The following is a 24,594-nucleotide window of genomic DNA, read 5'->3' on the forward strand; positions in this document are numbered from 1 at the left end:
TTTGTTATCTTGATTTCTTATTCTTCTGGTAGGTTTCGCTATTTCTGCATAAGTTTTTGTATCAATGCTTCCTTTGCTGGGACTTCTTCCCATTTTGGGGCAAGTAACGTTATTGCCGCTGTGGTTGCATACGTGAAAAAAATTTCTATACAGTTTGGGTAGCTCTGTCCCTATAAATCCTAAAAGGAAAGCTTCTGGGGTTGTTGTTGTTGTTATACAAATGTTATTTTAAACATCATTTTCAATTCCCAATATGCTTTAACCTTACTACAACACATATGATAAAAGGAACCTTCTGTCATTGTTTTTTCCACACAGTTTTATATTCTTTAATATTGTACAGTATAAACAGTACAACGGGAATGATTGGAAGACTCATTTTGTCAGGAGTCTTTTTTATTTAAGTGTTTATTTAAGTATTAATTAGGAATATTAAGGTTTTTTATGCACGTAAATCTGATTTTTCTTCTTTCTTTCTCTGTATTTTCTTTTCTTCTTTTCTTAATTCTTTTTTCTTTAATTTTCTTTTTGTAGTATGAGATTGTAAATTAATAAAGATGATGATGATGATGATGATTATTATTAAAAAAGGAACCTTCTTTCTCTTTACATTTCCAACACTTATTTGATTTGGATTTATGTGTTTTTGCCAATTTAAGGTAAAGGGTAAAGGGACCCCTGACCATTAGGTCCAGTCGTAGCCGACTCTGGGGTTGCGGCACTCATTTCGCTTTATTGGCCAAGGGAGCTGACGTACAGCTTCCGGGTCATGTGGCCAGCATGACTAAGCCGCTTCTGGCGAACCAGAGCAGCGCACGGAAACGCCGTTTACCTTCCCGCTGGAGCGGTACCTATTTATCTACTTGCACTTTGACGTGCTTTCAAACTGCTAGGTTGGCAGGAGCTGGGACCGAGCAACGGGAGCTCACCCCGTTATTGCGGGGATTCGAACCGCGGACCTTCTGATCAGCAAGCCCTAGGCTCTGTGGTTTAACCCACAGCGCCACCCGCCTCCCCAATTTCCTCGGTGTTAATTACCATCGATATATCATTTCCATATAATTTTCTCTGAGACCATAGCATGCTATGTTATGGAGAAGTGAATACTGAGAGGTGAAATGAGAGCTATCTTTCAAAAATCTTCTGGCAGTAAGAGCTGTTCCACAGCGGATGGGACTCCTTGGAGGGTTGTAAGAAGAGGTTGGATGGACATCTGTCATGGATGCTTTCGCCGACATTCCTGCATTGCAGGGGGTTGGGCTAGATGACCCTCGGGTCCCTTTCAGCTCAACAACCCCATGATTCTATGATTCTAATTTCAACGGACCTATTCTGAGTAGAATTTAGATACATCCCATCGACATATTTTTATTTTATTTTTAAGAAAGGATGAGCCCCGAAGCTGAGCTGATAAAAAGGCAGTTGGAAAAAAATATATATTAAGAAAGGAGGATGAAAGTATATGGTGTTTGACATGAATGAGAATCCCAGACCCAGGGACGAAAAATTACCAAGCGTTAATATCGAGATGCGGAAAATATGGAAACAACAACAGGACTAAGATGTGGAGATACGCTCCAGAGATCCAGACCGTGGGGAGCCCCAAGAGATTAATAAATACAATTTGGACTATAATTTGATCTTTTTTTTATTTTAGTTTTTTATTTTTCTATTATGATTGGGTATTTAATTGGGTGTTTTTTATTGGAAAATCAATAAAAAATTTTTTTTTAAAAAAAGGATGAGCCCAAGGTCCCAAACGCAGCAGCCTCGCTTATTGTCTTCCCAAGACGACCACGTCTTCTGCATATATGCAAAACTTGCCGTTTGAAACAGGACAGGACTAGCAGCAGCCTCAGCCAAGTTTCTCCTCACAGGCCACTGGCTCCGGCTCCTTATCCCATCCTTGCACATTTAAGAGTTGGATTAGTCTCAGCTCAATCCCTCGCCTCGTAATCCCCAGAGGGTTGGCAAAGCAAGAGAGGTGGGAGCCAAATAACGGGGAGAGGGATGTGCGCAGCGTGGGCCAGAAACTACGTCTGCAGCAAATCCTGAGAGTTGGGGAAGCGTCCTCACTGCGCGAGGAAACCTTGCAATAGGTCTGGCCCAGTGCTGGGAAGCAGCAGAAGTTGGAGGAGGTTCAAGAATTGTATTTATTCCCAAATAACAGAACAGCAACTCAGCAGAGTGCATCTTGCTACAAAAGGCAAGACTAGAATCCTAGGATTAATAATAATAATAATAATAATTTATTTATATCCCGCCCTCCCCAGCCAGAGCCGGGCTCAGAGCAGCAATAAAAGTAATACAGCATTCTAAAATCAATTCATTCTAAAATCAATGCAAAATCAAACGTCAACCACTGGGCCAGAGTTCTACGAGGATCAACAAAGGAGGGGGTCAGACTGTGCCTTGGCCAAAGGCCTGGTGGAACAGCTCTGTCTTGCAGGCCCTGCGGAAAGATGTCAAGCCCTGCAGGGCCCTAGTCTCTTGTGACAAAGTGTTCCACCAGATAGGGGCCACAGCCGAAAAAGCCCTGGCTCTGGTTGAGGCCAGCCTAACCTCCCTGTGGCCCTGGGACCTCCAAGATGTTTTTATTTGAAGACTGTAAGGTCCTCTGTGTGACATACCAGGAGAGGCGGTCCTGTAGGTACGAGGGTCCTAGGCCGTATAGGGCTTGTAGTGTTGGGTCATCTAGTGCAGGCTTCCTCAACCTAGGCCCTCCAGATGTTTTTGGACTACAACTCCCATGATCCATAGCTAGCAGGACCAGTGGTCAGGGATGATGGGAATTGTAGTCTCAAAATATCTGCAGGGCTGAGGCTGAGGAAGCCTCATCTAGTCCAACCCCTTTGCAATGCCGGAATCTCAACTAAAAGATCCAGGACAGGTGACCATCTCACCTCTCCTTAAAGAGCTCCAAGGAAGGAGAGTCCACCACCTTCTGAGGGAGTCCGTTCCACTGTCAAAGAGCTCTTGCCATCAGAAAGTTCATAGAATCATAGAATCATAGAGTTGGAATAGACCACAAGGGCCATCGAGTCCAACCCCCTGCCAAGCAGGAAACACCATCAGAGCACTCCTGACATATGGTTGTCAAGCCTCTGCTTAAAGACCTCCAAAGAAGGAGACTCCACCACACTCCTTGGCAGCAAATTCCACTGTCGGACAGCTCTTACTGTCAGGAAGTTCTTCCTAATGTTTAGGTGGAATCTTCTTTCTTGTAGTTTGGATCCATTGCTCCGTGTCCGCTTCTCTGGAGCAGCAGAAAACAACCTTTCTCCCTCCTCTATATGACCTCCTTTTATATATTTGAACATGGCTATCATATCACCCCTTAACCTCCTCTTCTCCAAGCTAAACATGCCCAGCTCCCTTAGCCGTTCCTCATAAGGCATCGTTTCCAGGCCTTTGACCATTTTGGTTGCCCTCCTCTGGACACGTTCCAGTTTGTCAGTGTCCTCCTTGAACTGTGGTGCCCAGAACTGGACACAGTACTCCAGGTGAGGTCTGACCAGAGCAGAATACAGTGGCACTATTACTTCCCTTGATCTAGATATGTTCTTCCTTAATTTAGCCGAACTCTCCTTTCCCGTCATAGGAATCCACTGGTTTGGGCCTGGCCTCTGGAGCAAGGGGAAAACGACTAGTTTCCACTCATCTATGGAAGGAGCCACACCCAGAAAGGTGGAAGGAGTTTCTGCTATAGGCCAGGCGTGTCTCCAGATGAGCCACACACAGTACATCTACCTGGAGGGAACCTTGTGTGTTTAGCCTGGAGAAGAGGAGACAGAAAGGAGATACGAGAGCCATCTTCAAATATCTGAAGGGTTGCCACATGGAAGATGGAGCAAGCTTTTTTTCTCCTGCTCTGGAAGGTGGAACCTGAACGAATGGTTTCAAGTGTGATGGCCTGGGACTCGGACTCGGAACCAGAGGAGACTCAGTCTGCACCGGATCCTTTGCCTCAAGCATCACCTGAACCATTTTCAATGGGTCTTCTCTCTCAGTGGGATTTTTAAAATTTCCCAGTCAATCTGAGGAGAGCTGCTTTTGGGTCTGCAATCACAAGGACTAGAAACCTGACGCGTGCGGTTTTATTTTTATTTTTATAAAATGAAAGCTGCCGAATACCGCAGCCACTACCGCATCCCGTAACTTTTCCGTGCTCCCCAAAGAATAGCTGTGTACAAATAAATATCCCTGCTGACAGATCTGTAGGGAAACTTGAGAAATTATAATGATATACTTCTGCTCCCTGTCCTCCCACGTTGATTGGCACCTTGACAGACACATCAGCACGGAAGAGGCTTTAAATGTGCTTTTAGGATTACGTGCAAAGATTCCTTCCAGTGTTTTTGAAAAGGGGTGGGGTCTGAACAAATCCAAAATCTCGGACCTCCAAATACATTTCCCCCTGGTTGCGCTGTCAGTGGGGAGTGTGTGTGGGGGGGGTGTCAGCGGATCAGGTCTGTGACAGAAGCTCCTTTCCTTCTCCCAAAAATGCGCTCCCATGACATCACGATTTGTGAAGGGGCCTGCCAGGAAGTGGATGCATGAAAGGCATGGAGGAAAGAGAGAACTTTGCCAAGCATGGAGAATGGAAATGATCCCCTCAGTGGGACGTAATGTCAGCAGCTGCTGGAGAGATGTTTCCTGGGAATCATAGAATCATAGAGTTGGAAGAGACCACAAGGGCCATCAAGTCCAACCCCCTGCCAAGCAGGAAACACCATCAGAGCACTCCTGACATATGGTTGTCAAGCCTCTGCTTAAAGACCTCCAAAGAAGGAGACTCCACCACACTCCTTGGCAGCAAATTCCACTGTCGAACAGCTCTTACTGTCAGGAAGTTCTTCCTAATGTTTAGGTGGAATCTTCTTTCTTGTAGTTTGGATCCATTGCTCCGTGTCCGCTTCTCTGGAGCAGCAGAAAACAACCTTTCTTCCTCCTCTATATGACATCCTTTTGTATATTTGAACATGGCTATCATATCACCCCTTAACCTCCTCTTCTCCAGGCTAAACATGCCCAGCTCCCTTAGCCGTTCCTCATAAGGCATCGTTTCCAGGCCTTTGACCATTTTGGTTGCCCTCCTCTGGACACGTTCCAGTTTGTCAGTGTCCTTCTTGAACTGTGGTGCCCAGAACTGGACACAGTACTCCAGTACTCGGGCGAGGCTGCAGGGCAATCCTAGAATTGGAGATTTGGAAGGGACCCTCAGGGTCATCTAGTCCAACCCCCAGCAATGCAGGAGACTCAGCTAAAGCATTTCTGACAGATGGCCGTCCAACCTCTGCTTCGAAAACCTCCAAGGAAGTCCATTCCACTGCCCATTGGCTCTTACCATCAGAAAGTTATTCCTAATGGCTAGTCAGAATCGCCTTTCTTGTCGTTGGAATCCATTGGTTCAGGTCCTTCCCTCTGGAGCAGCAGGAATAATAATAACAATAATATTAAATTTATTATTTATACCCCGCCCAGCCGCCCTGGGCGGCTTCCAACAAAGTATTAAAATACAGTGGTCTGTTAAACATTAAAAGCTTCCCTGAACAGGGCTGCCTTCAGATGTCTTCTAAAAGTCTGGTAGTTGTTCTTCTCTTTGACATCTGGTGGGAGGGAGTTCCACAGGAGAAAAGCTTGCTCCATCTTCCATGGGACAGCTCTTCCGAAATTTGCAGATGGCTATCACATCTCCTCTCAGTCTTGAATATTTCACATCAAGGTTTACGATTTCACACTACATTTTTGGGGGTTCTGTTTCATTTTTCTATGCATGCTGTGATTTGGTATATATTGCATTTGGTTGGTTTGTTGCATTCTTTTATGATTTCGTGTGTTGCATTGCTTTAACCAAATCGTATACTGCAGATGCTACTGCTATGGAAATCCCAGTTTTCTATTTTGGAAATGTGATGCTTGCTCTCCTTATTGCTAGAAATTTAACAAAAACGTTTGATTTGGGGTTGTTGGTTTTTTTTACAAAGGACATTGGTTAGCCATCTGTCAGGGATTCTTTAGCTGTGACTCCTGCATTTCAGGGGGTCAGACTAGATGACCCTCGGGGATCTCCAACCCTACAATTCTGTGACTCTTTGAACAGAGCTAGCTTGGAATTAAAGCATCCTTCCCCTCGTGGCAGAGACGCGGGTGGCGCTGTGGTCTAAACCACAGAGCCTAGGACTTGCCGATCAGATGGTCAGTGGTTTGAATCCACAGGACGGGGTGAGCTCCCATTGCTCTGTCCCAGTTCCTGCCCACCTAGCAGTTCGAAAGCACACCAAAAAGTGCAAGTAGATAAATAGGTACCACTCTGGCGGGAAGGTAAATGGCATTTCCGTGCGCTGCTCTGGTTCGCCAGAAGCAGCTTAGTCATGCTGGCCACAACCCGGAAGCTGTACGCCGGCTCCCTCGGCCCGTAAAGCGAGATGAGCGCTGCAACCCCAGAGTCGGCCATGACTGGACCTAATGGTCAGGGGTCCCTTTACCTTTACCTCCCCTTGTGGCAGATATCAATGTTGTGCAGCTTGAAGCAACTGGGTGCACAAAAGCTGGAATAAAAGGAGACCCATCAGCTTTACTAACCAGAACTTCTTCAAAGCAAGTACAAAACAATCCATGATACAACCAGAGAATTGCATAAAGCAGAGGTTTTCCATGGCTCCCTTGACCAACTACAATCTCTCTGCAGCTCCCCTGTGGGGCTCAGGAGCCCAGTTATGTCGCCCCTTGCCTGCAGAGCCGGCAGCCTCTCACCCTTTTTCAAACACCCTCCCTTGTGGAGTGTTCCCTCAGCCTCCTCTCCTTAAGAGTCCTCTGGGCAGCCACTGCTGCCACCCCTGGTCTCCTGAGCTGCCCACCCCCACCCCAAAGAGAAGCACCTCCTCACACTGCCCCACAAGGGCCTGAGACTTCTCAGTCCATTCCCAACAGAATACCACAACACACACATAACTGGTTGTAAAGTAACATAAAGGTAAAGGTACCCCTTACCGTAAGGTCCAGTCGCGGACGACTCTGGGGTTGCGCACTCATCTCGCTCTATAGGCCGAGGAAGCCGGCATTTGTCTGCACACAGCCTCCGGGTCACGTGGCCACCATAACTAAGCCTCTTCTGGCAAACCAGAGCAGCGCATGGAAACGCCGTTCACCTTCCTGCCGGAGCGGTACCTATTTATCTACTTGCACTTTGACGTGCTTTCGAACTGCTAGGTTGGCAGGAGCAGGGACCGAGCAACGGGAGCTCACCCCGTCGCGGGGATTCGAACCGCCGACCTTCCGATCAGCAAGCTCTAGGCTCTGTGGTTTAGACCACAGCACCACCCGCGTCCCCGTAAAGTAACATAACATTATATATAATAAAACTGTAATCGTCATATCAAAAAATTGCAAAGCACAGTTCCTGGTGGCAATAACATATCATATTACTATTAACCTTCTATATGTTTTTATTGCCGTAAAGTCCAAAGATTGTCAAGTCCAACAATTACAATGTACAGTTCCTGTTGGCAATGCCACTTCAGTGCCAGTTCCTGTTGGCAAAGCCATCTTCCTTCTGCATCGCCCTATGTCTTAAAAGTGTAACAAGTGAACTTGCCTTCTGCATAGTCCTATGTCTTGAGAGTTTCACAAACAGAACTTCTTAGTAACAATAAGGCAGCTGATGATAGACCGGTTTTCACGATACACCCTTGTTTCACTCATTGGGTTTCCATTGCCAATAGCAAGGGCTTGTAGACACACTGGCTGGACTCCCTCGCCCGCTTGCTTGCCTCAGCCCCTGGCACCCAGCACCCCCTAGCCAGCCCCAGAGGCACCATTCGCCTGCAGGCCTTGTAGCCAGGGCTGCTGCAACAAGCAGTCATGCAAGCCTTTGGGAGTCAGAGATGCAAGAGGGCATCAGAGGAGGGAGGGAAGGGAAGAGGGTCAGAGTCCAGTGTTGCCCGCAACACGCCTGGCCCCCATTCAAGGCACCCCCAGGGCATAAAAGCATATGCATATTCAAGCATAGGTCCGTCTTCTTAAATGGGCAGGGTAATAATAATAATAATAATTATTATTATTATTTATACCCCGCCCTCCCCAGCCAAGACTGGGCTCAGGGCGGCTAACAACCAATAATAAAAACAAGTTGATTAAAATACAGCATTAAAATATTAAAACATTAAAATAAGCCTATTATTCTTATTCTTATTCTTATTCTTATTCTTATTCTTATTCTTATTCTTATTCTTATTCTTATTCTTATTCTTACGGTCAGAGCTGAAATCAGTTCTCTCTCTCTCTCTCTCTCTCTCTCTCTCTCTCTCTCTCTCTCTCTCTCTCCCATAGCCTGCAATCGCCTGCATCCAACCTAAGGCTATGGATCCTTATCACATTCTTTGTTCTCTGCGGCTTCCAGAGAAAAACTAACAGGCAACTCCCTTCGAGATGGAGATTTGCTACCGAATACCTGAATCACATGATCTAAAGCAAAACACTACGGGAGAGCTAGCCGAGAACATCAGCTTTTAATTATTAACCTGTTAGAGCTTCAGTGGAATTTTCCAGTTTCCCTTTAGCAATACATATACAGGCATTCAGTTCGCAATGAAACAATTATACTTAACACTCCCTCTGTGGCACCCCCTTTTCTCCCTCCCTCCATGCCACAGGAAGAGCGGGCCGCTATTGCCAGAAGTCTGAACTGACCACGTGCAGAACGGCTGAAGGCCATGTGCGCTCGTGGGGCCCCCGGGTTGCGCAGACCCCTAGCTGCATTGGAGGACATACACATTTCCTAGGTGGATTGAGGTAGGTGGCTGAGGTCATGAGGTCACAAAGACCTCTGGGCAAATGCCCTGGGAAGGCTTTACTCATCAGGCAGCCCTGGTGCTCTGGAGGAAGACCATCCACCTGTGCTTCAACACCAAGAGCTTGGCCTGTTCCACTTGCCTGGCCGTGGTTTCATGGATGATCCAATAGGAACTACCACATTGATGCTCCCACTGTCCAGAAAAGACCTTTAGACAGACCCACCTATGATCTATGCAAGAATGCACCTAATATCTCTTTCACCTCCTGTTCATCTGGTCGCAGGGATCTCTGTCCTGCTCCTCTGCATCCCTTCCAATGATGCCTTAATCCGCGCAGTGTACAACCACAATGGCATCAGCCAAGATTTTGATGCCCTGCCTTCCCATTTTGGACCTTCTCTCCACCGCGAAGGTCTTCTGGGTCACCTTGTGGAAGCCAAGCCAGCCAACGCCTGCCAACCCATTGACACCCCACCGCCGGCCAACAGCTCCTCCACTGCCTTCATCGCTCTCATCCAGAGGTACGACTGCCCCTTCACCACTAAGGTCCTTCACGCCCAGCAAGCCGGGTACCATGCCGCCATCGTGCACAACGTTGACTCGCAGGCTCTGGTGACCATGTTGGGTGAGAACGAGGCCGTGAAGGAGTCGGTCAGCATCCCTTCCTTGTTCATCAGCGAGTCGGCTTCCACCCAGCTCAGAAGGATCTTCCATTATGACCAAACCGCTTACATCATCCTCGTCCCTGAATGCCATTGGCTGTCCTGCTGGGATGCTGAGCCCAACTGCCAATCACATCCTCAAAGGTCTAGGCAAGGCCTCCTGAAGCAGACATTCCCTTGCCTGCCGATGCGCTGCCACTTGTTCAACGGTCTCCATTACCTCCTGTTTGGCCTCACCCTGGTCATCTGGGTGGTGGCCTTGTATGTCCTCTGCTGCTTTTAATGACTTTGGGGTTCGGAAGCCAGCATGCAGCTAGACAGATGTTCCTCAAGGCACTTTATTCAGCAAACTTGCAAAATTAATACATTGTCCACAAATGAGATCTTCTGTGGCTTCTTCTCCTTCACTTCTCCCCATTCTCTGAATGGCTCTTTGTCAACCTGGTGTCCTCCAGATCACCTCCCACTAGCCTCACAAAACATAGTCATTTTGGACCACATCTCTCATCAGTCCCACAAAACATAGTCATTTTGGAAATCTCCCATCAGCCTTCCCGCAAACTGTTCCACCATCCTACAATCTTCCCACTCTTATACTTTGGCGCATCTCTCTCTCTCTCTCTCTCTCTCTCTCTCTCTCTCTCTCTATCACAGAGAATTATAAGAATTAACTGATGGTCTTCTATCATTCTAGTTGCCTTGCCTCAAAAAGGATATGGTAGTTGGGGAAAGGGTAGCCAAAACGATCCGTGAGTTGGAGTAACCACTGATGGAGAGGTCTGGAAGAGAGATTTCCACTCTCCAATTACAGAGTTAAGCACATTGGCAATTGCTCCCAGCACATTTAAACTTGGATAGATTTACATCTGTCCTCACCCACCTTTAAACAAATGCTCCCCACAAAAATACCTATGCTAGATTCAATCACAGACACTTCACTTTGCAAATAAGTAAATGCTTTACTCACAGAGTTTCAGAAGTACAGTGGTGCCTCGCAAGATGAAATTAATCCGTTCCGCGAGTCTCTTTGTCTTGCGGTTTTTTCGTCTTGCGAAGCACGGCTATTAGCGGCTTAGCGGCTATTAGCGGCTTAGCGGCTATTAACGGCTTAGCGGCTTTAAGAAAAAGGAAACAAACTCGCAAGAACTCGCAAGACGTTTCGTCTTGCGAAGCAAGCCCATAGGGAAATTCGTCTTGCGGAACGACTCAAAAAACGGAAAACCCTTTCGTCTAGCGAGTTTTTCGTCTTGCGAGGCATTCGTCTTGCGGGGCACCACTGTAACAGCGAACAATTCTCTATTGGTTGGCCTTAAAAAAAGAAAAGAAAAAGAAAGGTTCCAAACAACTTACAAAGAAAAGTAATTTGTTTCCTTACGAAAAGGATCAGGCAATCTTTGGGTTGGCAAAGATGCAGGCTGCAAAATCTCCCTTTGGGAGAGAACCAGTTCACTTGGTTTTTCTCGAAGCTGGGAGCCATTGGCCTCATGGCTCCTTGCTTGTTCCAGGAAGCACAAAAAGAGAAGGGGGGGGGGGGAGAGGTGGCACAGAGCCTGCTGAGAGCCTGCTAAGCCATACCTACCATGGCAACTTGGGCTTACGGCTCAGGTTAACCCTTTCATGCATGCACACGTGAGTCAGCAACTGTGCATTACAACAATAACCCTACGGGGAAAGGTCAGGGATAGCTCAGTTGGTAGAGTATGAGACTCTTAATCTCAGGGCCTTGGGGGTTCGAACCCCATGTTGGGCAAAAGATTCCTGCAACGCGGGGGGTAGGGATAGATCGAGTGTTTCCAAAACTTGGGTCTCCAGCTGTTTTGGGACTACAAATACCATCATCCCTGACCTAGCTAGCTAGGGATGCTGGGAGTTGTGGTCCAGAAAAGAGATGGAGACCCAAGTCTGTGGTCCCATGATACGATCATTGGGGGCTTTTTAGCTTTAGCTTTTAGGTGGGTTTTTTTTAAGTGAGTAAGCGGTGGTTAGGGGACGCGGGTGGCGCTGTGGGTTAAAGCCTCAACGCCTAGGACTTGCCGATCAAAAGGTTGGCGGTTCGAATCCCCGTGGTGGGGTGCGCTCCCGTCGTTCGGTCCCAGCGCCTGCCAACCTAGCAGTTCGAAAGCACCTTTGGGTGCAAGTAGATAAATAGTGCAAGTAGATAAGTAGGTAAATGGCGTTCCGTGTGCTGCGCTGGCTCGCCAGATGCAGCTTGTCACGCTGGCCACATGACCCGGAAGTGTCTGCGGACAGCGCTGGCTCCCGGCCTATAGAGTGAGATGAGCGCACAACCCTAGAGTCTGGCAAGACTGGCCCTTACGGGCAGGGGTACCTTTACCTTTAAGCGGTGGTTGGAGAAATTGAACTGGAAGGAGTTTTCCTCCCTCTCATAACGTCAGGAGCCCTTAACACCCAACGCAGCTGAATGCTGAAAGCTTTCGGGACAGATAAAATACAATTCTTCTTCACCCAGCACATACAGAATTAGGAGAGCCCACTTGGATGGCTTCAAAGCGGGATTAGATAAATTCACGGAGGACGATGAGGAATGAGAGGCAACATGGCTCTGAACACCCATCATTGAATACCAGATGGCAGCAGCAGAATGCTGCTGTACTCATGTCCTGTTTGTGGGCATTGTGGGGGGGGGGGGCGGGAATGCACCAATCAAGTAGAATCACAGATATTTTTTAGAGCTGGAAGGGAGTCTAGGGGTCATCTAGTCCAACCCCCTGTCTTCCATATCATTTCACTGGACGGACTTTAGCAGCCAGGTTTCCACAACACACAACGTGTGCTGGTCCCGTGGGTTGCCCAAGAGGCGAGGTCCAAGTCCGGTCCGTGGTTGAAGGTGCAACGGGGAGGCAGTCTGTAGTAGCTGAAGCTGGGTGCAGGGATGGGAGTCGGGTGAAGTCAGGAACAGGCTTGCAAGCAGGGAGCCAGGGCGGGTCATGAGCTCCGGCAGGAAAGCAGGACAGGGTACAGGCAGGAACTGGCAACCAACAATGTTGCTCCCGCAACTTGGGACTGGGGCTGGCTGGCTTTTATCTGCCCCGAGGCATAGAGCAGCCCCAGTCCACAGGTGACTCGCCTCTCCTGGCCTGGAGGCGAGCCCTCCTCCTGCGGGAACTTAGTTCCCTCCGCCTCTCTGCCCTGAGCCTCTGCAGCTCAGGAGAGGCTGGAGGGTTCCCAGACCCAGAGGCAACCTCAGCTTCCTCTGACGGGGCTGAGAGTGGAGCACCTGCAGGCAGTGGGTCCTCCATCCCCTCAGGAGCCAGAGCAGCCTCAGCTGGTGCCTGCGTCTGAGGACCCAGCACCGGTGAGGACCCTTCAGGCTCATGCCCCAGCCCTGGCTCAGCTGGTTCTGGAGGCGGGGAATCCTGTGCAGGCTGGGATCCCTCGGGTTCAGCATCCGAATCCCAGGCCATCACACAATGAGGAACTGTGAATGCTACGCAATATTAACTTAACTGCCAGGTGCAGGTTTTTTTCCTGAGAGCCAGCATGGTGTGGTGGTTAAGAGCGGTGGACTCATAATCTGGTGAACCGGGTTCGCTTCCCCGCTCCTCCACATGCAGCTGCTGGGTGACCTTGGGCCAGTCACACTTCTCTGAAGTCTCTCAGCCCCACTCACCTCACAGAGTGTTTGTTGTGGGGGAGGAAGGGAAAGGAGATTGTTAGCCACTTTGCGACTCCTTAAAGGTAAAGGTAAAGGGACCCCTGACCGTTAGGTCCAGTCGCAGACGACTCTGGGGTTGCGGCGCTCATCTCACTTTATTGGCTGAGGGAGCCAGTGTACAGCTTCCGGGTCATGTGGCCAGCATGACTAAGCCACTTCTGGTGAACCAGAGCAGCGCACGGAAACGCCGTTTACCTTCCCGCTGGAGCAGTACCTATTTATCTACTTGCACTTTGACGTGCTTTCGAACTGCTGGGTGGGCAGGAGCAGGGACAGAGCAATGGGAGCTCACCTCGTCGCGGGGATTCGAACCACCGACCTTCTGATCAGCAAGTCCTAGGCTCTGTGGTTTAACCCACAGCGCCACCCACGTCCCTTTGAGACTTGTTAGGGTAGTGATAAAGCGAGATATCAAATCCAAACTCTTCTTCTTCTTCTGAGTGAATTCATTGCACAGAACCCTACTGGAATCTTGTATATAGGCCAATAAAGGTTTGAGAATGAGTGGGATTTTGGAGGGACCCCACGGGTCATCTAGTCCAACCCCCCACAATGCAGGAATCCCGGTGAAAGCAACCCTAACTAGGTGACCTCTGAACCTCTGCTTACAAGCATCCAAGGAAGGCAGCGTCCACCACCTCCGGAGGAAATACTTTATTTTTCACAAATTAAAATAGGAGTCAAGGGGACCTACAACATAAGATAATGCTACCGAGATGCAGGAAAAAATTATGTAAAAAGCATAAAAGGAGCATGTGGATATGGAAGTTTCGATCTAAATAGCTGCCCTCTTAGGTTGCATGACCCTTTTCACCTCTGGAGGGAGTCGGTTCCACCACGAAACAGCTCTTACTGTTTGATTCAAAGGCCAAGGAAAGAGTTTCCAACAAAACACCAGGAAGGACTTTCTGATAGTAAGCCGAAGAATCACTGTTCGCCTGAAAAGTGAACAGGGTACTCGCCCCCCTCTGCCAAGAGACCAATCAATCAATCAATCAATCAATCAATCAACCAACCAACCAACCAACCTAATTTCCAAGACCCCTGCCCCTAACCTCACCCACGCAGTGCTGCAGTGTGGCGATAGATGGGGGGGATCCCCTCCTGCCAGCCAATCACAAGAGACGACAAAAATACACAAATCCCTACTCGCCTATGGCGACCAGCTAATCTCACCCTGGGAGACCAGCTCATCTCACACTGCATGCCGGGAGGGAGAGGGCAATTGTGCTGGGTTGGGGGGGGGTGTCTTAATCGAGAAGTGGTTTCACACCTCCACTTCCTGTTGATCCCACAAATGCACAAGGGATGGGATGGGGGGGGGCAGGATTCTCAATGCGAAATCTGTACCACCCCCTATCACACTGGCTCCAAAGCCTCATCTGTTTCTTGACTCATGCTTTCTAACATCTCTTCTTCCTCCCTGCCCTCCCCCCCCCGACCCCACCCCCAAAATATCCATCCTTTGGCCCATTGATCCAAGATAGTTTCCTCTGCATTCAAATAAGGTCCTTTATATTCCCTTTCTGCTGCTTCCCTACAGAATCACTTTCTCCCCCCCCTCCCCGCCCCCACCTCCGCGTTTAAATGATTTTTTTTTAACCTATGCTTGCGCCTGAGCCTGATAACTTCTATGGACAGGATCGATAGTCCTCAGAACTGATAGAAAATTAGGCAGGTTTAATAAACTTCATCCATGGCTTCCTCTCGCCGCCGTATATCAAACAAGAAAACAAATATATCGACTCGCCATCCCTTAGAATAGCACTTATAAGTCACGCCGGTGCAATATTCCTATCATTAAAAATGGTGATGAGAAGCTGGGTTTAAAAGATGGGGAGGCAAAGGAACCTGGGACGTGACCTTGAAGGAGAAAATTCAAAGGCAGGTTGCAAAAGGAGCCAGCTAGCCTCTTCCTTGGTAGTCCTGTAGGTTCCCTGGACAAGGAGGTTTGAGCCTACAAACTTTTGGGGGGCGCTAGCTCCCTTGGTTCCATAGTTCCCCCTACCCCATAAAAAAACATTATTCAGAGTAATGGTTTTGCATGGCCCACTACGGGAGATAACGACACAATGGAATTCCAAAAGGGTAACTATTAATTGCACATTTGCTCCCCGTCCAATTAAAACAATTTAGTTTAATTAATTCAACGGAATCAATGAATTTGGTCCAGCGATACCGGCTTCCCGGAGCCTGAAAGCCATTTACACCTCCAGTGTCACCTTGGGCTCTTGTCACCCAAACCTGGTAATCCCACCACCCACTTTGAGAACCACTTGGCATCCTGACCATTCTCTCTCACCCTTTGAGAGCCAGCGTGGTGTAGTGGTTAAGAGCGGTAGACTCGTAATCTGGTGAACCGGGTTCGCTTCCCCGCTCCTCCGCCTGCAGCTGCTGGGTGACCTTGGGCTAGTCACACTTCTTTGAAGTCTCCCAGCATCACTCACCTCACAGCGTGTTTGTTGTGGGGAAGGAAGGGAAAGGAGATTGTTAGCTGCTTTGAGACTTAGGGTAAGGTTACCAGATTTATTTCAATGAATCCGGGGACTCAATCAATCAGTCAATACTACATGTTCGGGACGTTGATGCTGCAGCAATGGTGGTGGCAGAGGGGCGGCCACCGCCTTGACCTCAACCGCCATGTTTCCCCTTCCTCCAAGGCTACTAATAGAAGGGGACGACAGAGGGCGAGATGGTGGGACAGTGTCCTTGAAGCTACTAACATGAGTTTGACCAATCTGCGGGAGGCAGTGGAAGACAGGAGGGCCTGGCGTGCTCTGGTCCAGGGGGTTATGAAGAGTCGGACACGACTAAACAACAATTGCCCATTCTTGATTTTTGGAGTTGAGTTTTCTAGTGTGGCTTCAGCAGACAGCTAAGAACTATGACCCTGTTCTGGCACAGCGATGTTCCAGCCATGCTTTCATTTCACTTCCCTGTGCAGGCAAATGCTGCAGTATAACCACCAGCCCAGGCATCCAGTGCTGTTTTCTTTGGCTTGTGGGAACCCAGCAAGCAAAAAATCCACAAGCAGCAGCGGAAAGGCAGCCGACAGCTCGTCAAGTTGTTGAAATAATTAACTGACCTTCTCTCTCTCTCTCTCTCTCTCTCTCTCTCTTCTTCCTTCCCTCTGCTCCGCACTTCATACGGCTGCAGCGCTGCGGACAGCTGCCGCCAAATGGACCTCTGCCATCATGGCCAGCAAACCTTTGCTGGGTCTTTAAATGGGAGCAAGAGAGAGAGAATGTGTGTACCATGGAAAAGCAGAAAACAGCAGCTGCAGGGAGCAGGCAGATGGGTCCAGCCTTGTTGCAAAGGAGAGCCAAAAACCTGATCAGGAGTATCCCACGAACAGGGTCATTTGGAGCCAGAATCCAAGCTTGTGTTATTCCATGCACCACCTCTCCCTGTGTTTGTAGCAGGAGCGAGAGAAAAATATTGGTAGTCACTGTTGCAATGGGCAGAACGAGCTCCTTCCCAAACACCGCAGCTGTCATGGTGCCTCTAGCTTAGTTATTTTCATTTATTTTTTTAGCTGTTCATTTGGACGTGGATGCTGAGCTCTCTAAAGCAGCAGAGAGACGCTCGGTTGAGCCTGGACATCCACTCAGTTGCCTGGGGAGCCATTTGTGCAGAAACGCCTCTGCGCGGCGTTCCTTGTGCCTTGATCAACTCAGGTCCCATCTGTGCTGTACATTTAAAAGTGGCACCCTGCCATTTTCAGCAAGGTTCCTGGGACATGGCAGTTCATTAAGGATGCTGAGACGGTGTTGGGAGACACCCTGAACCACATTTTGTTGTTGTTGTTGTTTAGTCATTTAGTCATGTCCGCCTCTTCGTGACCCCCTGGACCAGAGCACGCCAGGCACTCCTGTCTTCCACTGCCTCCCACAGTTTGGTCAAACTCATGCTGGTAGCTTCGAGAACACTGTCCAACCATCTCGTCCTCTGTCGTCCCCTTCTCCTTGTGCCCTCCATCTTTCCCAGCATCAGGGTCTTTTCCAGGGAGTCTTCTCTTCTCATGAGGTGGCCAAAGTCTTGGAGCCTCAGCTTCAGGATCTGTCCTTCCAGTGAGCGCTCAGGGCTGATTTCTTTCAGAATAGAGAGGTTTGGTCTTCTTGCAGTCCATGGGACTCTCAAGAGTCTCCTCCAGCACCAGAATTCAAAAGCATCCATTCTTTGGCGATCAGCCTTCTTTATGGTCCAGCTCTCACTTCCATACATCACTACTGGGAAAACCATAGCTTTTACTATACGGACCTTTGTTGGCAAGGTGATGTCTCTACTTTTTAAGATGCTGTCCAGGTTTGCCATCGCCTTTCTCCCAAGGAGCAGGCATCTTTTAATTTCGTGACTGCTGTCACCATCTGCAGTGATCATGGAGCCCAAGAAAGTAAAATCTCTCACTGCCTCCATTTCTTCCCCTTCTATTTGCCAGGAGGTGATGGGCCCAATGGCCATGATCTTCGTTTTTTTGATGTTGAGCTTCAGACCATATTTTGCGCTCTCCTCTTTCACCCTCATTAAAAGCCTCTTTAATTCCTCCTCACTTTCTGCCATCAAGGTTGTGTCATCTGCATATCTGAGGTTGTTGATGTTTCTTCTGGCAATCTTAATTCCGGCTTGGGATTCATCCAGCCCAGCCTTTCACATGATGAATTCTGCATAGAAGTTAAATAAGCAGGGAGACAATATACAGCCTTGTCGTACTCCTTTCCCTGAACCACATGCAGAGCTATAATTCCCTGGGAAGAGGGATTGATTGTTAAACCGCACTCTGGGAGTTGTAGCTCGGCCAGAGAGCAAGGGCTCTCCTAACATCTCTCTGCACCCTTAGCAAACTAGAGTTTCCAGGATCCAGGGTGTGTGTGTGTGTTGTGGCTGTTTAAAGTGGTATTGTGATAGGAATTTTATGGTCTTAGATATATGGTAATGTTCGTAAGTGTACCAACCAAGCACATACATAGATCAGCACAGGAAGACCAACCTGGAACCATTTTGATTCCTAATCTGGCCAAACGTTTTCTCTGCAAGGTCAAAGTGGGAAACCTCCCCATTGTCTCTTTCCTCACAAATCCTCACACATTTAAGATATGAATAGGGTGTGAGCCTGTGACCTGGCCCAGGAACTAAGTATTTATCACTACAAAAGACTGGCCAGGCTCCCCAGGCAATCCAATCAAGTAACCTGCCAGACAGGAGATAAACAACAACAGGAGAAAAACAATATTCAAATTTCTGTTTTAGACCGCCTTTTCTGTGATGTAGGTGTGATGTATCTGAGGGGTGGTCTTAGGTTACACCCCTTCTGTGATGTATGTATGATGTTTCTGCGGGTGGTCTTGATCTACAGGGTGGCAATTTCAAAAGTCTTTATAAGGCCTTGTACGCCATTTTTCTGGGTCCCTCCTCTCTCCTGCGTGTGAGGGGAGCACCCTGTTGCAACAGATCAATAAAGATCAAGCTTACTAGCTGCTTTGCTTCTCAATATTCTCTGGTTGGCCTCTGTTATTCTCTCCTACCAATAGGGAACCTAGGTAAGGACTCTGTATGGGATCTTGGGTAAGGGAAAAGGGCAATTTTTTGTTTACAACAGTATGATACTGCTTTAAATGCATTCTGCAGACAGGGCCTGATTTAGGTCCACCGATTTCTGCTGAAACAAAAGAGACGTAAAACAGGATCATGTCCATTTATACAGCCGTGGCTTAGAATCATAGAATCATAGAGTTGGAAGAGACCACAAGGGCCATCGAGTCCAACCCCCTGCCAAGCTTTCCCCAAAGGATCCTGAGTGTGCTTCCTTTTGTCTCTGAAGATCTCCAGCTCGTGTCTCTAACCCCCCCCCCCCTAATCCAAAGCCACCTGCCCCCTCCCTCCCACCCTGAGATTGCTCTGGCAAATCCCCTCCCCGGCCAATTACATATCTGGCCTCTCAAAATGTGCAGCGCCATGAGTGCCGATTCCCTGGGGTAATCTGCAAAAGTGCAGGCTCTCATTTCCCGGGACCGTAGAACAATCAGCACTGGTTTCGGTAATGCAGCAAGATAAATTGAAGAAGCTTCTTGGAAAGCGGAGGCAAAAGGAACGGCTGCTTTGCACTCGCTGAATCCAGTTTGGAAATGGAGAAGGCGGGGGGGGGGGAGCTGACCTGGTTAGGAAAGTCATCCTGTAAGTGATTGGGGCGGGAGAATGGTATGCACCAGAGCAGAACACTCCCCTCCAGGCCTCTGAGGCCAGTGATGGCCAAACTTGGCCCTCCAGCTGTTTTGGGACTACAACTCCCATCGTCCCTAGCTAACAGGACAAGTGGTCAGGGATGATGGGAATCGTAGTCCCAAAGCAGCTAGAGGGCCAAGTTTGGCCATCACTGCTGTAGGCCATGCCCCCTCTCTGTAGACCAGGCTTCCTCAAACTCAGCCCTCCCAGTGTTTTGAGACTACAGTTCCCATCATCCCTGACCACTGGTCCTGCCAGCTAGGGAGCATGGGAGTTGTAGGCCAAAAACATCTGGAGGGCCGAGTTTGAGGAAGCCTGCCGTAGACCTTGCCCCCATTCACAAGCAATTCCACCTCTCCCAGGCCACACCCCTCTCCCTAGGCAATGCAGTGGTACCTCTGGTTGCGAATGGGATCTGTTCCGGAGGCCTGTTCACAACATGAAAAGGCCGTATCTGCGCAGGTGCGCAGTGTGATTTGGCGCTTGTGCGCATGCGCGAAGCTTGATTTAGCGCTACAGCGCATGCACGAGCAGCGAAACCCAGAAGTAACCCTTTCCGGTACTTTCGGGTCGCCGCAGGACACAACCTGAGAAAACGTAACATGAAGCAAACGTAACATGAGGTATGACTGTACCCCCATCTGTGTAGGCAACACTCATCTTTCTAGGCGATGCCCCCTCTAAGCCACACCCTCTCCTCTCTAGGCCACACCCTCTCCTCTCTAGGCCACACCCCTTCTCCTAAACCACGCCCCCTCTCACAGTTCCACCTGTCCCAGGCCACGCCCTCTCTCCAGGCCACTGCCCCTCTCAGACCACGCCTTCTCTCCTTAGACCATGCTGAGTGTGAGGCTGGCATTTGTGTCTGCTACCAGTGCTGACTGTACGGTGCATGTTACAACCATGTAGTTGGGAAAGAGCAGAAGGATGTGGTTTTTCTATCCCACAGGTAGAGAACTGGCTCCCTCTCAGGTGAGAGATGCAGACAGCAGAGTTGGACCATTCAACGGCTGTGGGGCACGAGCCCATTGCAGCTTCAGAGGTCAGGAGAGTGCCTAATAATAATAATGATTTATTTATACCCGGCCCATCTGGTTGGGTTTCCCCAGCCACTCTGGGCGGCTTCCAACAAAGTATTAAAATTAAAAGTCTGTTAAACATTAAAAGCTTCCCTAAACAGGGCTGCCTTCAGATGTCTTCTAAAAGTCTGGTAGTTGTTCTTCTCTTTGACATCTGGTGGGAGGGCGTTCCACAGGGCGGGTGCTACCACCGAGAAGGCCCTCTGCCTGGTTCCCTGTAACTTGCCTTCAGGTGTCTTCCAAAGGTTGTATAGTTCTTTACCTCCTTGACATCTTACAGGAGGGCATTCCACAGGGAGAGCGCCATGACTGAGAAGGCTGGTTCCCTGTAGCCTCACCTCTCAGGGAGGGAACCACCAGAAGGCTCTCAGAGGTGGACCTCAGTATCTGGGCTGGATGATGGGGGTGGAGACGCTCCTTCAGATGCCGTATTTTTCGCTCTATAAGACACACTTTTTTCCTCCTAAAAAGTAAGGGGCAATGTCTGTGCATCTTATGGAGCGAATGTGCGGTCACTCGCTGGCTCCCTTTCTGGCCCCGGCCCCTAGCCCAGGCCTCCATTGTTGAATGTTCTGCAGATGGGGGCTGTTTGTTTCCACAGCGACATGTGACTGGCTAATTAGATTATCTGTCTGGACACTGTAGAAAGGGCTCCCTTTCCTTTCCTAAAGAAGCTGCAGAACTGTGAGTTGAACCCCATAAAAACAGGATTTTTTCCCCTTTGCAAAAGAAGCTGCACAACTGTGAGCTGATCCCCCCAAAACAGGGATTTCCCCCTTTCCTCCTCTAAAAACTAGGTGTGTCTTGTGGTCAGGTGCGTCTTATGGTATACAGGGCCAAGGCCTTTTAGGGCTCTAAGGGTCAGCACCTTTAAGAGTCTCACACTCACTTCCGGGTTGGCGCCATCGCTGAATGGCGGACTCCCTCCGAGCTCCGGAGGGAGCCTGCTCGGCAGGGGCTGGGTCCTACCGCGCCGGCGACGCGGGGACCCTTAAAAACCACTGGCATGGAGCCAGTGGACATGGTTGACTTGGCGGGCACCATTAGCGCCCTCCCGACTCGTGAAGTAGCCTTTTTAAAGGCTACGGAACGGGTGCCGGGGAGTGGCGTGGTGCTGTGAGTCCTCCGCTTTCCCTGCCGAGCGAAGCCGCATGCCATTCGACGGAGAGCGCTGACTTCTTCTATTGAAAATTTGGACTATAAACAACAACCCGTGAGTAATTTGGAAATCGGATTTAAAAGGGGAAATTTTTTTCGGATTCGGTACGAGCGGGGGAGATCCAAAAAGGAAGTCAGTCTCCTCCCGATTGTAAACATCTTAAAACAAGGACCAGGCAACTAAGGTCGAGAAAGGAGCTCGTTTATTGATCAAAATTATTAATTCCACGATGGGAAATTATAAGAATTGTGCTGGAGGAGAAAAGTGAATGGTGAGAATGAAAGTGCAACCCCCCCAGGAACCGGGGTGACCCGTGAAAAGAGCCTGGTGAAGAGAGATAGAGACTTTGACAGCTGTCAAAGTAGCTGTCAAAGTTGAAGAATACAATGAGGACTTTGTCATGAGGACTTTGCTGGTTAGTTTTGTTACAATCTGGATATAAACTGTCGAAAATAAGGAATAACAATTTGACTTTTGGATTAGAGGAAACAAAGTTACTAAAATCCCCCTAGAGGGGTTTCGGGACATTACAAGAACGGTCGTAAGTGGAAAAATACTCTTGGAATTGTACAGGACTTGTGATCTCCTGGGAAAGCTGCAAAAATGAAACAGTATTTCGTCTACAGAGGTGTTTATTTTAAAAAGGAGACAATAGATTTATCTATTGAAGAACGGAAGGGACTGGATGTAAGTTTTTGTTCCTGAACTAACAACAACCTCTGTAGAGGTACCAAGCTTCTGAATTAGAACGTTTTAGCAGCGGAACAGGAAAAGAGAGAATGTGAGGAAAAAGAACAAAGGACTGACGACGACTTGGAAAGAACAAGGGAGGAGCCATTAAGATTAAGGAAACTAAAGGCCCTTTGGGGGCCTTTTCAGGATTGGACGTTTGAAGTTAAACATATTAAAAAATAAAAAACCGGCAAGGTGGAACTGGGGAAGCTGGCTATGGATTTGAGACCTCCAGGCTGATAAATAGACAGATTGATGGATTTGGGGAACCTAATCCGGGGAAGGGGGGGGAGATTTGGAATCCAAAGGCTGTGTAACTATTTTTTGAATCTGTTTTCTTTCTAATCTTTTATATTTTTCTATATCTTTTTGACATTTTTTACTTTGATTGGATGTGGTTATTAAAAAAGGGAATTCGTGGAAGGAAATTGGGGTGGACCTTAGGGGAAAATTTTATTTTTGTTAATGATAAGGGATAGTGGAATGACTGTATAATTAAATTGAATGGTGGGTTAAACAAATTAAGTTTTAAATTGGGAGTAAGAACTTGTTGAAACAAATTAATGAAGGGGAAAACAATTTGGGAGGGGGAGGGGGGGAGTCCCAGAAAGAAGGATATGAAAGTAAAGCTAAAGTGTATTTTATTTTTCTTTTTTTATTTTTATTTTTTGTATCTTGTCTGGAAACTTTAATAAATATGATTTTAGAAAAAAAAATAAGAGTCTCACACTCTACGTACTGAGCTCCTGTTCTCACAGTGGCCAACCAGATGCCCCAATGGGAACATAAGCACTTAAGAAAAGACTTCTGGATCAGGCCAGTGGTCTATCCAGTCCATCAACCTGTTCTTACCATAGCTACCAACCCAACAGCAACTTTCCCCAGCTGCCAAGATCACATATAAGACCAATCCATTCGAAATGATATAAATAGACCACAACAGCAGCAAGAATACTTATCGCAAAGTATTGGAAGACACAAGATCTACCCACCCTGGAAGAATGGCAGATGAAGGTGATGGACTATATGGAACTGGCGGAAATGACCGGCAGAATCCGAGACCAGGGAGAAGAGTCGGTGGAAGAAGATTGGAAGAAATTTAAAGACTATCTACAGAAATACTGCAAAATTAATGAATGTTAGAATGATGCTGGATTGAAGTTAAGTGGTTTTTAGCAGTAATGTTATAAAGGAATGTGCAAAAATGGATTGTTAACAGGTGATAATCTAAAGTTATAATATATTAAGATTAAAGATTAGGATAAAAACAAAGAGGGAAAGGATTTGCTGAACCAACTAATTGAACTGGAATACAAAAAAGGGAGGTGTGAGGAGGTCTGGGGAACAAGCAAATGAAAGATAAGTTATGGAAAGATTGAATTGTTTTTAACTGTTTTTACTTTGTATTTTTTCTTTTTCTTTTTTCTTTTTGTAACATTTTGAAAACTTTAATAAATATCTTAAAAAAAACACAAAAAAACGAAATGATATAAATAGAAAGGAAGGTAAGCTTTTTTTATATGCAGTAACAGCAGCAAGAATACTATTAGCCCAAAAATGGAAACAAGAAAAATTACCAACGATGGAAGAATGGAGGATGAAATTAATGGACTATGCGGAACTCGACAAACTAACAGGAAGGATCCGAAACTGGCGGGACCAGAAGTTCACCGAAGACTGGAGTAAATTTATGGATTATTTGAAAAGTATTTGTGATGATCAGACGACGTTTGTAGGTTTGCAAGAAGTTCTGTGAGGAGTATTATTGGAAATATTGTAAAAATGGAGAAGGAGAGAAGATAGGTTAAGAGATATAAAGGCAATATTAAGTTAAGAAATGCATAAGAAGTGATTTAAGACGGAGGATTATCAGAGGTGCTGAGGGAAGTCTAATAAGACTGTATTTGTGACAAATTGTGTGGTACGTTTTATAATTTTGTATGTCAAAAATTAATAAAAATATTTATTTTTTAAAAAGACAAATTCTTTCAACAATATATCTGCATTGACATCATAAAAAATATTCAGTAACATTAACACACACATTTCTTTTGAGCTGAGAACTTTGTCGCAAAATCTAGAGATGAGTAAAGTCCGAGGGACAATAGCGTTCTGATCTGCGTCCTAGTATCAAGAAGCGAAGTGAATTGGGTCAGTCCTCTTTGAAAAGCCGGCGGAACGAAATTTCCCGCCCACCCTCCCATCCTCAGGGAGTTTGTCAGAACATCAGAGGGTCTGATCGAATGGGGAAATAGGGTGAAGTTGCATCGCG

At 47.6% G+C, this 24,594-nt stretch overlaps 1 protein-coding gene across 1 annotated transcript; it reads left to right on the forward strand.

Moving 5' to 3' along the window:
• The first annotated feature begins 8,556 nt into the window (after positions 1-8,556).
• On the forward strand, positions 8,557-10,047 carry LOC114588472 (E3 ubiquitin-protein ligase RNF167-like). The gene has a single exon (XM_028713789.2). It carries the CDS (start codon positions 9,021-9,023, stop codon positions 9,738-9,740), a length of 720 nt encoding a protein of 239 aa, XP_028569622.2. The 5' UTR covers positions 8,557-9,020; the 3' UTR covers positions 9,741-10,047.
• The last annotated feature ends 14,547 nt before the right edge of the window (positions 10,048-24,594 follow it).

Source organism: Podarcis muralis, chromosome 18 (assembly GCF_964188315.1).
Source record: "Podarcis muralis chromosome 18, rPodMur119.hap1.1, whole genome shotgun sequence".
NCBI classification, from domain to species: domain Eukaryota; kingdom Metazoa; phylum Chordata; class Lepidosauria; order Squamata; family Lacertidae; genus Podarcis; species Podarcis muralis.

Excerpts from the sequence above, each read along its gene's own strand:
- LOC114588472 (XM_028713789.2), top strand. The coding sequence starts at position 9,021 with ATGATCTATGCAAGAATGCACCTAATATCTCTTTCACCTCCTGTTCAT.